At 43.0% G+C, this 16,731-nt stretch overlaps 1 protein-coding gene across 1 annotated transcript; it reads right to left on the minus strand.

Annotated features, from left to right (window-relative positions):
* Nucleotides 1-1,225: 1,225 nt before the first annotated feature.
* adamts15 (ADAM metallopeptidase with thrombospondin type 1 motif 15) lies at nucleotides 1,226-15,813 on the minus strand. The gene is made up of 8 exons (XM_022768088.1): nucleotides 14,860-15,813; nucleotides 11,895-12,027; nucleotides 9,981-10,148; nucleotides 6,197-6,480; nucleotides 5,947-6,124; nucleotides 5,224-5,399; nucleotides 3,709-3,884; nucleotides 1,226-2,396 (listed from the first exon to the last, which is right to left on the minus strand). Exons 1-8 carry the CDS (start codon nucleotides 15,811-15,813, stop codon nucleotides 1,619-1,621), a joined length of 2,847 nt encoding a protein of 948 aa, XP_022623809.1. The 3' UTR covers nucleotides 1,226-1,618.
* Between the last annotated feature and the right edge of the window lie 918 nt (nucleotides 15,814-16,731).

A 16,731-nucleotide genomic window follows, 5' to 3' on the forward strand; every position in this document is an offset into this window, starting at 1 on the left:
GGCTGGCTATCGTTCGTAAATATTGGATATTGGTACTGGCATCAATTCCAGTTCTTAATCATACTTAACATACTCAATTTAATCAACTCCTTTTAACAAAAAGAAAATTACACACTGAAACGTTTGTAGTGTTCGTGTAAATAAACAACCAATCACCAGCGTTATTAGATCTAGGTCCAAGCATGCTTCATGCTCATTGGCTCACTGACGCTGATGAGATTTACTCATTTATTCCTTAGGTATCAGATGACAAGACATTTTTTGATTCTTAATAGTATGAAACCAATTTGGTTGGGCATAAAAGTATTAAAGTTCATTATACAGCGCTAATCACAATTTACCACACCTTGTCACGATGTCTTCAAATTGCTTCTTTTGTCCAACAAACAGTTCAAAACCCAAAGATTCAATTAACCATCACATAAAAGAGACACAAGCAGCAAAACCTTCACAGTTCAGAAGCTGGAACCAGTGAAGTTTTGGCTTGAACATTACTCACTAAAGCCACCCTTTGATTATCATTAATTTCCTGTTGACAGATTAATCGATTGGTGGACTAACTTTTTACAGCCATCTTTAAAGCCTCCAGCCGCAGGAGGTGGGAGTTTTAACAGTCAGGAGAACATTTGAAGGTGATGACAGAAATGTAGCGCAATGGTTCTTTGAGTAAAGCCATACTTCTGTCCAGCTCATGCAGAGACGTGTCTCTCACAAAACTAAGGCTTTGTAGAAGGTTATAACTCTTTGGCAACACAGAACAAACAGTTGAGCAGAACAGGCAAAGACGCATTAGGATTGCACCATAACAACAGCCTACATTTACTTTAAAGACGATGCTAACATCTTAATTCTGACTCAACTAATTTTCCTTTTATAAAAAAATATTTTAAATTTTTGGTCTCTAGTAAAATTCAGGGATTCTTTGTTATTGATCCAATTGATAAAGACTGTTTCAAGTGTGTAGGATATAATGTTGACTGTCATGTTGGAAGCTTGTAAAGCCATTTTTTTAAGATGAACTGACTCTGAATGGCAGACCTCAGCCGATAGCACCGAATCAAGAAAAATAAACAAAGAAAGATGTAAGAACTGCAATCAGGTCTTGAACATGGCAGATACAGTACTGTGTTTCACATATCGATTAGTTCCTCAGTGAAATGAGAAAAATGTCAGTTCACAGATATCAGCACAGTGTGAGTCTCACAGACTTTCATCCATCCTTAACTTGGAATTTCATCCTCTGCATGTGTAGAAATGATGTTTGTGTGCAGATGTGTGTGATCACTGTCTCTGCATCTTTCTGCTCTGTGTACAGTTCACACAGGCATCATGTCGTCGTTCCTGGTCGAGGTAGACTAACCGAAAGTCAAACCTGCCACAGATGGTTTGACAGTTTACGAGCAGACAGCTTTTCGTCTTTATTTTCATGTAAACATGATGGGGGAGGATCCTCTCTATCTCCACTGGGTTTCCTCTGCAACTACAGTCAGACTGAAGTTGAGAGTATTTCTACCCAACACAGCGAAACAATCATTGTTACGCTGATTTGGGCTAAAGGTCGTGTCAAATCATCAGTTTGACTTCCAAAGATAAGTCCATGGGCCGCGTCAGTTCTGCTCTAACATGGTTTTAGGTTGCACAGGTCCAGTTCCTGAGGCTTCCTCCTTCCAGAGCAGTGCTCTCTGGGTAGATTCCCACCATTCTCGGTCATGCAGCGCACTGGCCGCCTTTTAAAGCCCCTTCCACAGGACTTGGAGCAGTGAGACCAGGTGCCAACATCCCACATGGGGCATGGATCCCCACATGCTCTGACTGCTGCAGGCCTGTCAGCACTGTCGCAATCCACTGCAGGACGCCCCTCCATGCTCTGGCACTGCACCAACCTCTTCTGGAGACCGCTGCCACAAGTCACCGTGCATAATTCCCAACTTCCTGTCACCCAGTGACTAACTGGCCTCTTACCCATCACCTGCTTCTTCGCTTCTACTTTGTTGCTGTCCACTAAGACGCTGTTCTGCGCTTTGATGCTTCTCTCCTCTTTCTGCAGAGTTTTCTCCTCCTTGCTCTCCTTGGAGATGTAGAAAGAGTAGCGCACCCTGGGTGGAGTCATCTTCCCCACAGAGAGCACCTCCACAGTCAGAGGCTCCTGCAGGGGTCTGGTGGCCTGCAGAATCTCCACGGACGTGGAGGTGCCGCTGTACCGCAGCAGGCTGCCCTTCACCAGCAGGTCGCGCTCCACAGCCGACACCACGTAGTTGCCGTTCAGGAGGTACTTCCCGTAGCGATTCTTCACAGCTAAGTAGTTTTCATCACTGACCATTCCTCGATAGCCGCGCTGACGGATGTCAATGTTAGAGGCTCCTGCTGGCAGCATCACCACGAAGTTGTAGCCATGACTGGAGAGGAAGAGTGGAGATGTAAACTATTAATTATGCTATACATTATACATCAACACCAATGCATTAAGGCAAAGTAATAGTAGATATTATCCCTTCAGGATGTAAAATCTTGCGAGTATCACCTCGTGTTAAAAAAGCATTGTGTAATGCAACAAAGCAATGAAGATGATTTCCTGCCAAATCCAGGATGTTTTGGTGGGAAACATGAAATAGATTCTACATGAGTGTCCTGTACTAAAGGAACACTGTGACATTTTGGCCCAGATATGGTCATATATCATATATCACATATGGTTGACTCATGAACAGAGATGTTCATGCTCCAGTGATTCCTTTAAGCCTTTAGCTTTTACTCTGGGCTTCATTTTTACCTCACTGATCTTTCTTAGTTGTGTCTTTGAGTGATCTTAGCTGGGCGCCCACTTCTAGGGAGAGTAGCCACAGAAGTAAATCATCTCCATTTATAGACAATGATCTGGAAGAGCCAGAATAGCTTCGGCCCTCCTAAGAGCATGCTGATTAAAAATGACAAAAATCTTTGACTTTGTCAAGACTCTTGAGACTGGACATGTTGAGTCTTTTACTGGACAGGCTGAGCTTTTAATACCACACTACAGTGCAAAAAGATGAAACAGATCCAGTCTGCTGTCCCGAAATGTTTGTAAGTATCTACCCGGGAGACTTCAGAGCCTAGCTGATGAAGGACAGTGGGGGATTTCCTGAAATCAACAATCATGTTCTTTGTTTTGGTAACATTAAGCTGAAGGAATGACTGTTGGCACCATGAAGTGCACCATGACCCTGTTTCTGCTGCTGTAAGACGCTGACGATCTCTGTATCCTCAGCAACTTTTATAATGTTCGAAACTCTGCGGAGAACCAGTTATACATTGTATATCTGTGGAAGCGAGGTCTAAACGTAAATACCAATATACAGGCACTCTTATATTCCCAAAGAGGACAGACATCGGCCTGTAGTTCCTCATCTTTGTTTCAGTGACTGCAAATTTGCCAAGACAATAGCAGGGAGAGGAGTACGATTTCTTCACTGTAGTTTCTTTACGTGTCGCTGCACGCCTCCCCTCTGGCCCTGTCTCCTGTTTGAAGGCCCTTGATCGTTGCGTCCTGCTTTAAAACTCTGGTCGTCCCGAGGATGAAATACTGTTTTAAATTTACTTCTTCAATCTTGTCATTATCATTACTTTGGTCGTTTAACAAAAAGAAAACCCCTAAACATAAACCTAATAATAAAATATAGTCGACCTCCACATTGACCTTTTCCAGCGCTTGAAATGTGCCGATGGACTTACACAGGTTTGGTGAACATCCCCGAGACCTTCTTGCAGCCCTGGTTGTCTCCGCCACACACACCACACTTGTCAAACTTCTTGTTGGAGTCCAGCTTGCCATCGCAGCCCGCCTTGATGCATTTTCCCTGAACACATACGGCTGAGGTGTCAGGAGAGCAGGGCGTCCCATCCACAACCTGCAGGGTGTGAGGTTTTAGAGATTACATCATGCTGGGCTGATGTCATTGGGTTATATGTGAGTAGGAGCAACAGTAAGAGAGTAGAAAGAGAGAGCAAGACAGACGTTTTTTACTCCCAGTCTCCAAAAAAAACAGTTAGAGCAGAGAGAGTGTGCAGTGTCCATGAGTGTAAACGAGATGTGGCCTTGTGTTGCTGCTACATACTTGTTTTCATGCTGGTTGCATAAATAGTAGCTGACTGGCCACAGCTGTGAAGTGATACTATCCCTGCATGTTTCCCTTTCTCACCGCTCCATCCATCCTGCAGCAGCAGCCACCAGCACAGCACCACTCACTGCTGTGCCGCTGATGGAGCTAGCTGTTACTTATTGCATTGTGGATAAGAGCCAAATCACACTAGGCAAATAGTTACTGTAAACACAGAGCGCCTCAATAAATGCTTCAATTTCCCCTCCCATGAGGCTTTGACTCACGACTAAGTGTTCAATGACAAGGAGTTCAGATTTCATTAGCGAGCACAAAAGCAGCTCAGAATATTGAGAGAATTTCCCAAAGTCACGTCTCATGTTTTTAGGCAGATCTAAGGACATTTTTATTCGTAGCCGCATGATGGAAGCTGACAGAGCTGCTGTCTACAGGCCACATGCAGCCACATTCACAACACAGCCAGCAATTACCAGGCTCAAATCAGCCTCGGGTAATTATGATTGGCTGGTAATGCGAAAGCAGTGAATAGATTTGCCTTTCTCTACTTTATGAACACATCCCGTCCACAGGGTTGTCTAGTAAACTTTATGTTCTTGAACTTGTTGCACTTTTTCAGTGATTAGAAAAAGTAAACTATGATTGAGGCTACGTCCCACTACCTTGTGTTTATTTTAAAACAAAAATGACCTCCGTCCAGATGACCGGTTTAGCTCCGCAACAGAAACTATGACCATCCACGTACACTGGGCATGCATGAGCTGGTGTAAACAGGAAGCAGATTGTCTACTCTGCAGTTGATTAGTTGCACAAAATACAACAAATGAGAAACAGCAAAGACAGTTGTGGCAGTAAAAGCAAAGACAAAAAGGTCAGTAACTCTTGTATTTCGTTATTCATGTTGCTTTCACGACTCGTAGTCAAGCCTGATAACCGGGGGTGTCTTCAAGTTCAAACAGGGACAGCAGCATTTCCAAAGGACTCAGTTTTAGGGGCTGGAAAACTAGCAAATATGTAGCAAAACTAATGCGTTTTGAAACTAACACGTAGTAGCCTGTATGTAGCCTCAAACGGATACAATCTGATGTTTGATATCAGAAATGATTAAGTGTAAATAGTAAGTTGGACACACCTTCGGAGCGAGGACGTAGAAGTACCCAGTCCCGTTAGCGCGGCAGATGAGCTTGCATTTGTCCTTGGGAGAGATGCCTGAATACTTGGGAACCCAGACCACAGATGACCCCAGCCGGTTGGTGTTCAGGTTTAAGCCGTTGAATGCCTCACATTGCTCCTCACGGAAACTCTTACCTGGAGGTGGAGAAAAACAACCATAGAGTAGATTGACAACTCCTCGAGGGATCGTGATTGCACTTTTGCAACCCCACTGCCCCCAAGTTAGCATGGCTAAGCTAATCAGGCTTTCTGTTCTTGTATATGCATTTTACAATAATAATAACACGGGCAATTAAAAGGGGTCTTATTGGGTGTGTTTTGCAAACGTAATGTAATCTTGGTTAACTTCGACTGTGGTTGCTGGAGTATAATTTTCCAAAAACCAATGTAGCATGTAAGCCGACCATTTAAATTTGAGACATTTTGAAAACTTATAGCTTTCCATTAAAGTGACAAAAACAAGCTTAACTAAGAGACCGACTAATATAGTTTGCAGGTCTTTTAAACTGAGAACAAATAAACTGACTTCTCTATAGATCTAATCCATGTTGCAAGTAAATTTGTATGATGAATTTAAACTTTTCATAACATTGTGAAACATTGTGCTCCCTCAAAAATCTGAATGCATGATGCCCTTTGTGTGTCTTCCTGTGTGAACACACTCAAACAGAGATGAGTGTACCTGTGTCAGGGCAGGGGTTGAGGTTACAGGAGCGATATTTGATGCGAAGGCCGTAGCAGTATTTGCCTCCGTTCTCAGGGACCGGGTTGTCGCACTGTCTCTTGGCGAGCTGAACTCCTCCACCACAGCTTCGGGAACACTCTCCAAACGCACCCCACTTCCCCCACCGGCCGTCCACCTGCGAGGGACAGTGGTCCATCAGTTGTGCTCATAAAAAGTGACCAAGAAGGACTGATGGGTCAACACTCACCTTGATGTGCATGGTAGTGTTCTTGTCAGTGCAGGCTCCTCGGTAGCAGACCTTGCTGTTGCCACAGCTGGTGCCGTCCGCCCAGGGAAAGTGTCGGGTCTGACAGACCAGTTGTCCACGGGCCTTCCCGGTGCACCACAGTTTGGAGCAGGGCTGCATGTATGGGCACGGTTTGGAGGCGTGACCAAAGGCTAGCTCACACTGACGGTGCAGGCTGTAGCTGGAGCCAGGCAGATTATCAGGGAGAGACAGCTGCCTCTGAGGCTGGTCCAGCAGGCAGTCTCCTGTGAAACAAACCAACAGCACGGCCATAAATCAGACTGCAGCTGCATTCCCTCATATGGATATTAAAATCGAGGTGACTTAATGACTAAAATCTGGAAGTGTGTTCAAATATCCTTCCATCTGAAGCCACCATGACCAGAGTTTTCTGTGGCCTTTGGTTGCAGCTTTTTTAATCATTGACTGTTTTGATTTCCAGCATCATCCCTGTTTCCAGCAGCAGCTGTTTTCAGTTTATAGAACAAAAGCTCTAACAAACCGACTGTATGCTACCAGTCAGCAGACAGACGACGTTAGTGACTAGCTGGTGAACATTTCGAAACGTAAAAGCAAGAAACTTCCCTCTGGAAATAAATAAAGAACAGATTAATATTGACACAAGCTACACAGTCCAGACAAAAGCCAAACAAATAGTTATGTTTATTTATATGCATACACATGATTACACATGTGCATACGTTTTCTCTGCTGGCAAATGTGGTTTCTTGCCAGGAGCAGGTGGTGGTGATTGTTGCTTGACAAGAGCTTTAGGTGTCATTGTATTCACAAGATAAGAGGTTATAATACGTCCTGTGAGCAGCGCTACATCATCAGGGTAGATAGAAAAGTGACAAGACGGGCCAGGGCTAACTGGTTAGTGTGCTAACTAAGAAAAGATGTGATAGAGACAGGAGTTAACATTGGCGTTGCTTTCCACCTCTGGAGACAGATGTTGGTGAGTAAAGGAATAAAGTTTGATACTGAACTCACAATGTTTCTTCCAGACTCGTATGTAAACAGCTGTTAATGCTAATGTTAGCTATGTAGCAATAGCAAAAACTTAGAAATAGCTCCTTTAAAGTTGGTATTTAAGTTTCTCTTTACACGCACACTTTTAAAAACATTTGATGATGAACAAATTTGTATGAACTTTATACATTATTTGTTCAGTACTATAATCAATCAGATCATGAAATTTTAACAGAGCAAGTTCAGCATCAAACTTGATTCCTTTACTCACCAACAGCTGTCTACAGAGGTAGAAGGCAACCCTCCTTATTAGCTTTTATTTGTATAACATCTAATGAAGTTAGAATGCTAGCCAGTTAGCTACAGCCAGGCTGGCCTGTCTTGTCACTTTCCGATAGGGAGTCACTGTAGCGTCCACTCTACCCTGAAGAAGTAGCGCTGCTCACAGGACGTATTATAACCTCTTGTACTGTAAACACAACAATGGCGGAAGCTCTTGGACTGGTCACTAAACAGCTGTTAATGCTAATGTTGGCTAAAGCAAAACTTACAAATAGCTCCTGTTATGTCCAGTTATGATCTGATGTGATGATAATTCTTCTTGTAGTATAAGAACTGGATTTTTTTACATTTTGTTTGTATTTTGTCATATTTCTAAGCAATAGATGACGTACGGAACAATAACTGAGCAGTACAGGACCTCTCCCATCAATCTAATTGTTTAGATTTTTTTGCTGATCTCTTCCTCTTCGGTGTTTGATTTTTCTTTGGTGGTATCTTCAGTAATTTTAAAAGGTTTGGAGCCATTAGTGTTCCTCGATCTGCACCATGTCCAGTCCATCAATATGAAAATAATATGAATCAACTAAAAGGGTAACGCAAACTTGTTATCATCTCGTGGGAAGAACATGAACTGTATCATCTTCCTGATATCACGTCTCAAAATCAATTTTGCTCTTTAAAAATATTCATTGCAAGGATGGTCAGGGAAGTTCATGTAAGGTAATGACTGCAGGTTTTACAAGTCTGTATGGTTTATAGTATTAAAGCAATATTCAAAAATGACTGTACAATATGAACAACAACAGATATCATTTGATCATATAAATAATGCATGAATGAGTTTAAAGCAGTTAGTGCTATATGATCAATAACTTTGTCTTCAGTCTGTAGAAAAGCAGAGATAGCTCCATGTGAGAGAGGACAGGCACCTGATAATGTTTAGATTAAGCAAATTACTTATGTAGCAGAGACAGCGGTGTTGCTTTCTGAAGTGAGAGGTCTGTTTTAGTGGAGGTGATGAACTGGCGTGTAATTCCTTCTATTACACACAATCCACTTGCAGTCACTTATGGGAGTTTACACTCAGGCAGGAAAAACTTGGCGAAAAGGAGCTACTGAGGAGATGATATATTAAAACATTTATTAATGTTGATAGTGGAAGAAGGAAAAGTACTAGGATATACACAGTTCTTTTCCTTTCAAATGTATTTGTGCATATTCATTGCAGTCGATTCCATTAAGTATCTTTTCTGACTTTAATATAACAAATATTTTTCTAGTCCCATCCACTGATGCAGATGCTGGATATCTGGAAACAACATCACAGTACAGCAGAATATACCCAGATATTCAACAATCTGACCAGCCGACAACATAATCCACTTTATTAGTTTTTCATTCTCCAACACTTCACAAAGCTTTGCTGTAATCTTCTCTGAGAAGCTGAGAGCTGCGTCACTTTGAGTTTACTGGATTGGAAACAGGATTTCTGGAGACGGATCCAGAGCTCTGATCCCATGTGAGGTATTTTAGCAACACTATCAGAAGTTTTAATGTGTTTTAGATCGATTATTCCATCATTGTACCGTGAACAATATGCCCTTTCTTTCAACATGACATGGCAACTGCTGTACAGATGCCTACCAACCAAAATTTCCTGATTTTCAAGGGAAATATCCTCAACTAAATGTACGAAACCTCCGAGAAGCAACAAACTTGTTGCAATTTCCCTTGAAATCTTGCAAAGCCCCTTTCATGTGAGACAAAGCTCAAACGGATACATGAACATTTAGCAAGATATAAACAGTATCCTGATTCAAGAGACATTGCTTGTTTCAATTCCCTTTGGATGTTAGCAGAGCTTTAGTAATCTGAGATGCAACTCAGTATTATTTATTACTCTCAGATGAACGTACCTAAAGATGCTAATGGGATCTTAATACGAGAGAAATCTTACAGCCAAAATCACCAGCCACAACCAAGTTTGAGTAAAATATTCTTCAGTTCAATATCCTGCAAAAAACAGCGTCCTACAACTTCAAACCCTGACAGAGTGGACCACCGAGGAAGTGGGCAGCAGCAGATGCACGAAACGCCATGATCGCTTACTCCTTAATAAGTTGTCCGAAATTAGAAGCACCAGCGACGTCAGGTCAGAGTAACAGTGAGGAAGGGTCAGAATGTAATGTGATGTACACCTGAATGATTATGACTGGCTGTTACTAGCTACACAGCTGTGACTGTAAAAGATACTTCAAAGCCAGTCAGTCAATTCAAGAGTGACTTTAGTGCTCTATGCTTCATTTTCTTCATACAAGAGAAATATTTTTGTCCTTCAGTCATACTACTGAAATAATCAGTATAACTGTGATAAATTAGAGCCAAGGTCTGTTTCTTGTGGGTTAGATTACTACCAGCTGACAGCGTGAAGCCTGGACAGAATTAGTGGTCCATCTGAGTCCAGAGACATATACAGGAAGTGTTTACTAACCATGACCTCTGTCCAGGAACTCGGTAATGATGGCGGCGCTGCACACAGACCAGGGTCGGCTCCTGTCAATCTGAATCAGCGTGGGAGACATCATGTGGTTGTCCTTTAGTTTCCCAAATACCTCCTCACATGCCTTCACATTGTCGTGGGGCATGTTGAAGACGTGGCCTGGGGTGGGGGGGTTGGTGGGAACAGAGACAAGAAGGTCACGGCTGTTGTTAGAGTCAAGTAGGTCTATTTACAGTCGCACCGTGATTTAAAACACGATAAGGAGTTAGTAACAATTGCCTGGTAGACACAGTGAAGTTTCTGTGGTGATGACACTGAAATATGCATCTGCTAACTCTGTGTTAGGCAAAGTGGACTCAAATTGGACTGGTTTGAAGCTGATATCATAGCAGACAGGAATGCATGTGTGCATGGGAATATACAGCGTGGCATACATCCATGTTCTAAAGCTAGACTGATGGTGGTGGGGGGGGGTTGGTTCCCAAGGAATTTGTGTCCTTCCCTAAATATGAACATGAAGTACTTTCCAAAAGAAAAAAAAACAGACTGTTCAATCATGGGGACAGGATCATGTTGAGAGGAAATTGTGTAATTACTTAACATACATGAGGTTAGTGTAAACCAATGCCTCTCTTGGGGCCTCAAGAGTTACTTGTGCATCTGGTCTGAGGCAGGAGTCCTGCTTCTTTTACAGACCCCACAACCACTGATTATTGAAAATGTGAAATAACAAGTCACTTGTATTATTAACAGGGTTAGCATTAGCAATGAGTAAAACTACATGTATTTTAATGCTATCTATTAAACTGCATCTGAAAACAGATTAGCAGTGTTCAACTTTAGCTCTTTTTCCATTTTAAAATCTCACATATTTATCAGACTAAATCACAAACTCCTGAGGAATAAAAAAAGTATGTATTGTCAGTTTAGTTGCTGTGAATTCATTACTTTAAGCTGTACTGGACACATAAATCAAATCAGTATAATCTCATAATTCAGGTCCATGAAACGTCTAATGTAATGTCAATCAACAGTTATCAGTCTCTTGTCTGTGCGGCTCAGTTAGAAGAAAACCTATAACATAACAGTTTCAATGTGGTTATATGGTTTTTTTCTTGAAAAATAACAGTTTGTTCATCTGTTTATCCTGTTATGTCCTATTATGGCATCTTTTTGGTTTTGGTTTCTGACACGTTGGAGCCAAACCTGGCAACCTCACTGGGACATCAGGACTTGATAAAACTTGATAATCTGCGCACAGTTACCAGACATAGCTGTTGATTCTCAGGCAAAACTCATGGCATGTAACTTCCCCTAAAACCACAAACAATCATTTTTACATTTCTCTTTCTGCACATAAAAAGATGCACCATATAAATGAGTCGGCTTTTAAAGACGTTATAAACTTTGGATAAAGCAGGCTAACTGTTAAGCTAGGCTAACCATGTCCTTGCTCCAGCTCCTTAATTAATACACAGACATGAGAGTGGTATCAAACTTCCCATTTCACTCTTGGAAATCTAAACTTTCGTTTGGAAGACCCAGAGATCTGCTAGTTTTGATTCTGCTCGCCTGATTAGGGACTGATTTACAAACGAACATCAGGTAAATGTAATTAAATAGCTGGTAGGACTGAAACCCTGCAGTGTTCTGGGATCAGGACTGAGAACCACAGCAAGACCAAGAAAGTTGCAAAGCCCTCCAGGCAGGCCGGTTTGCACACTGATTATGTGTGTATACGTCCGTCAAAGCAGACTGCATAATTCCTCTGACACTTTAAGTTAAGGTTATATGCAGCTCTTGCCTTGAGCGCATCTCACTCTGAGGCCTGCTACAGCTCAGGTGTGTATTAGCATAAATCCAGAATGCATAGTATGAAAGTTCAGCCCCTGCCAATCAACTGACCGAGTTCGTGGGCCGTCGTGAAAGCGGAGGGCAAGCCGTCGTCCTCGATGACAGAGCAGCTCCTCTTCGGGTCACACATGGTCCCAACGTCAGCCATCCCCAGTGTGTCACAGGTTGTGGCCCCGCAAAGATCCTGGTGACACACAGAGAGTTAAGGGTTAATTTTTTCTTTATTCTCATAGGAAGCATGAAAAATCAGATCGGACTCATGTTCCAAACATGCTTTGTGTGGTTACAGCATTAATAGACCATAGAAGGCACTAATACAAAGCACATGGCACATGGGTTTGCTTATTGCTGCTCCGCTCTCAAAATATATTGCGGCACAAGGTCAGGGGAGATAGCCCATTACAGATTTCCCCTCGGTGTTTGGATAAGGGGTAAGACGTAAGGAGATAGTTTGGGAGGTCTAGATGAGTCCCACCTGCAGCCCAGGGTAAAGGGAAACCATGTCAACTCCACTCTGCACTACAGCTTAGTCTTTATGAGTTAATGGCTAATTCTTGCTGTTTACTCTTTTCCCCTTGGGGTACTTCCACTTTTGCTAATTTTCCTGGCCTTGTCAGACATAAACTTCAAAACGCCTTAAACAAACATCCATACTTGTCATGTCATGGTGCTGTGATTATCTTTTAAGCCTCCTCAGCAATAGCAATGGCTGTTGGGATCGGTCGGTTGGTTGTTTGGTCGGTCGGTCGGTCGGTCGGTCCACCACTTTGGTACAGACTGAAATATCTCAGCAGATGTTGGATGGGATCCCATGAAATTTTGTAAATTTTCTTCAATGATGAATCCCATTGACTACAGTGATCTCTTGACTTTTCCTCTTTGTGGATTTGAGTTTGTTGAATTTGTTTAGACATCAGGAGGAATTGTAATAACTTTGGTGGTCCCTTAGCTTATTATCTAGCACCACCTACCTGCATGACATTATCCTCAGCTGTACTTTGTGTTTTGTGCTAATTAACAAATGTTAGCATTTTTACACTCTAAACTGATAAGGTAGACATTACACATGCTAAAGGTTAGCATGTTACCATTGTTTTTGTGATCATGTTAGCATTAAGCTCAAAGCAGCAGTGGTCCTCAGTACATCACATACAGCTAACACAGCTGTAGACTCTTAGCATGTTAGCATTTTCACACACAAAACTAATATGGTGAACACTAGAGCATGTTGGCATTGTTTTTTCTGAGCATGTTAGCATGCTGACATTAGCATTTAGTTCAAAGCCCCAGTGGTCCTAAGTAGATGTGCAGCTTCACTAGCAGCTAGCATAACTGTAGACTCTTAGCATGTTAGCATTGTTTTTGTGAGCATGTTTGCATGGTGATGTTAGCATTTAGCTCAAAGCTTCAGTGTAGGTACATACGCAGCCTAGCAAGCAACTAGCATAGCTGTAGACGCTTAGCATGTTAGCATTTACACACACTAAACTAACATGCTGAACATTACACCTGCTAAACGTCAGTATGTTGGCATTGTTTTTGTGAGCATGTTAGCATGCTGATGTTAGCATTTAACTCAAAGCATCACCGTGCCTCACAAGCAGCTAGCATAACTGTAACCTCATTGTCTTGTCACTCAACATCATAGGAAAAGTTACAAGCCTTTTCCCTCTCACACAAGTCATTATTAATGGAATATTGGCCACGACTCATTGGTTTTAAGGATGACTGATGCTTTGCTGCATCCCATGGCTCTCTGGGTGTATCTAACATTTATTTTATTTCTGTTTGGATCTTTCTGGTCAGGGACTGTGTTATTATGTTTCATCAAAATAACTTTCTTGTTCTTTTGTAGTGTTCAAAGTAAATCTGAAGACACTGTGGATGATGAACTTGTTAACCCAGTGTTTCAGTGAGGCCCTGGGATGCCAGAAGCGATTTCTGCCAGCCATGTGTATTCCACACCACTTGCTCTCCGTAACCTATTACAAGATTTTTTCCAACGCAGCAGCTGCGCTCATTGTGCCCTACAAGGACAACAACACTGGACATGGACTTTCCTATATATAAGTGGCCTCAGTGTAAATGAGGGATCTTTCCCGTCACTGGGATGATTGTTCAGTCGTTCTGACCTTGAAGTGTTTTTATATGTTGCTGTGCAGTGAAGGAGAGAGGTTGTGTATCAGATGGCCAGCCGGAGCCAAAGACTGGACCTAATTGAAAGCAGGCAGCAACAGCGAGACGTCAGAGAGAAGTTAGTGACTGTGGAGAAAGATTTACTCGTCAGCGGTCACAGCTCTGGTGGCCACATGGGATTATCTCACAGTTGTGGCTTTGCTGAGAGCTTCAGATAGTGTCAGCTCACATCAGCTCGAATGAAGGAGAAATTTGGATTCTAGTATTTTTATAAAACGCTTTGGTCTTTATGAAGGTTCCTTATGAAGGCAGACAATGACCCAGTTATTATTCCGTAGAAGCATAGGTGAGGTCTTTCATGGAAAGAACTGGCTCAGTTGATCTTTTCCAGTGACTCATTGAAGCAGCTAACACAGAACTAAATGAAAGGCATTGAACAGCTGTGCAAGATAACACATTGGTTCACAGATGGATCAGTGAATGCGTGCAACAGTCACAGGTCAAGTGGAGAAAGTGACCACAAAGATGCAAAACGACTGCAAAGAGACACAAAATGAACCCAAAAAGATGCACAATGAACACAAAACGACAACAATGATCACAGTGTAAACACAAAGAGATGCCAGATGAGTTGTTTCTGCGTGGCTGAGTCTTGTGGTTCACCTGTACAGACTACAAATGTCATTTTGTGTCCCTTTCAGTCTGGCTGTCTTTCTCATATGTCTGTGCCCAGGACCCTTTATCTTATAATCTGTCTGTGCACACATGTATGAGTGCAGCATGTCTATTCTCTTCCTTCTACCAGCCACTGTATTAGATGAGTTCAGAGTTTGATGGAGCCCCCTCCTCCTCCCCTGCTGCTGCTGCTGCTGCTGCTTACCTGCTTGGTGAAGAGTATGGCCGTGTCCCAGTACTCAGGATGCTTGTCATTGTGTTTGTTCAGCTTCTTCTGCCAGGAGCAGAAGTTGCGCAGAGTCAGAGCGGCATTAGTGGAAACCTTGGGTCCCTTGTCGGCTTCATTCAGCACCATGAAGCCCACCACCACTATGTTTATGGAGTTGAAAATGCTGGGGTGTTTGTACAGCCTGGCTGCCACTGACATCAGGGTCAGGAGGTAATGCTTCAGGTCGTCCCCGTGAAATTTAGCCATAGATTCATCCGCCACCACGAGCACCTCCACAAATCTGGGGATGGAGGCGAACCTCTTGGATCTCCCCAAGGTTTTCAGCACAGTTTCAGTTAAGCCATCGTTATCCAGTTCACTCATGTACTTGTATTTCTCCAGGGAAGCGGTGGAGCTGGTGTCAGGTGCAACTCCACACCTGCTGGTGAAGTTGCCTCCTGAGTGCGCAGCGCGTCTCCTGCGGCGGATGACATGCGTCCTGTCCAAAGAGTTTCTAAATCCTGCTGCGTCTTCAGTCCTGTCCTGGCTGATGAAATACTCCATGCCGTTATAGTAGAACCCCCCGTGGAGACCTTTGCACAGGCTGAGCGCGGCAAAGGAGTCCGGATCTGTGTTGACATCACCGGAGTAGAAGCATTCCCTGAGGTCGGAAGCGTTGGATGCTAAGGAGCCGCTCTCAGGAGGGAAGGTTCCCGGTGCAAGGAAGCTAGAATCCGGCTCGAGGTGCAGGTAAAATTCCTCTTTGAACGCATTTAGTTTAATAACGATCTGTCTTTCATTCACCTGCTCCGCGCGCCGGTGCAGATGCTTTTCATCCTCTTGGTGATCCACGCGAACAGGTGTGAAGAAATCTACCTCCATGCAAAATGTTAGTTTCAGATAAAGAATGAATTTTATAAAAACAACGAAAGAATGAATTAGTGCAGCCATGTCTGCTCCTGCACGGGAAAAGTCCTCACTGGAACTCAGCTGCGGTGCGTTTGCGTGCAGTGAGAAGTTGTGCGCAATGGCAGGCAGCGCCGCTTGTGCGTCCTCACAGAACTAAGCACCTTCACTGGCGTCCAGCTGCTGTCCCATCCTGCACCGTCTCCACTCTGGACACCAACTTCTCTGAGCAGCTGCGCTTTAAAGTCGCGCACAAACACTGACGGTGATCACTGATGTCAACTGAGACCTGAACGTGTGCGCGCGCGCGCGCTAGAGAGAGAGAGAGCTCATTGGTCATAGCGTCTCGGTTTGCGCTGCAGACTGCAGCCACTTGTAACTCTCCAAATATTATTGTTGCTGTACAGCATGTGTGACAGGAACTGGAGCATCAGCCCCCCTCCCACCGCCCAGCCTCACTGAGAGGGGGACACACAAGCAGCAAAAGGCAACACGCACGCGCACGTGCACATACACAGACTGGTTTAATTTGGAGGTTTTAAGATAAGATAGTCTTTTATTAGTCCCACACAGGGGAAATTACTGTGTCACAGCAACAAGAAACAAAAACAATACAAGAAACAAAAACTGCAAAATGTCAATAATAAATACTCAGAAAGATAAATGATAGACAATAATACAATATTTACAGTTCGTCATTCATTTCAAACGAATGTGTCTGCACCATAAACTTAAACCTCATAACTGTAAACTTAATGAAGGAACACATATCTCCACAGATCTCTCATGTCCTTTTATTTTTTGTGGATCATTTTCTTTCCTTTTCAAAACACCAAATTTTACCTTCTTATCAAAATCAACATAAACACTGTCATGCAAACGCAATTGTAATTTTCTCTGCGCATCCTCCTGCAGAGGACAGAGACAAAGGGGGAAACGCAAACTTAAAGCAAAGGCAAAGAG

This window comes from Seriola dumerili, unplaced genomic scaffold (genome assembly GCF_002260705.1).
Source record: "Seriola dumerili isolate Sdu_G_001 unplaced genomic scaffold, Sdu_1.0 BDQW01001414.1, whole genome shotgun sequence".
NCBI classification, from domain to species: Eukaryota; Metazoa; Chordata; class Actinopteri; order Carangiformes; family Carangidae; genus Seriola; species Seriola dumerili.

Coding starts and splice junctions, on each gene's coding strand:
- adamts15 (XM_022768088.1), bottom strand. CDS start 15,813: ATGGCTGCACTAATTCATTCTTTCGTTGTTTTTATAAAATTCATTCTT. Junction 5,400..5,946: donor CAACCCCTGCCCTGACACAG/GTACACTCATCT, acceptor CTCCACCTCCAG/GTAAGAGTTTCCGTGAGGAG. Junction 2,397..3,708: donor GGGATGTTCACCAAACCTGT/GTAAGTCCATCG, acceptor CTTCCTCTCCAG/TCATGGCTACAACTTCGTGG.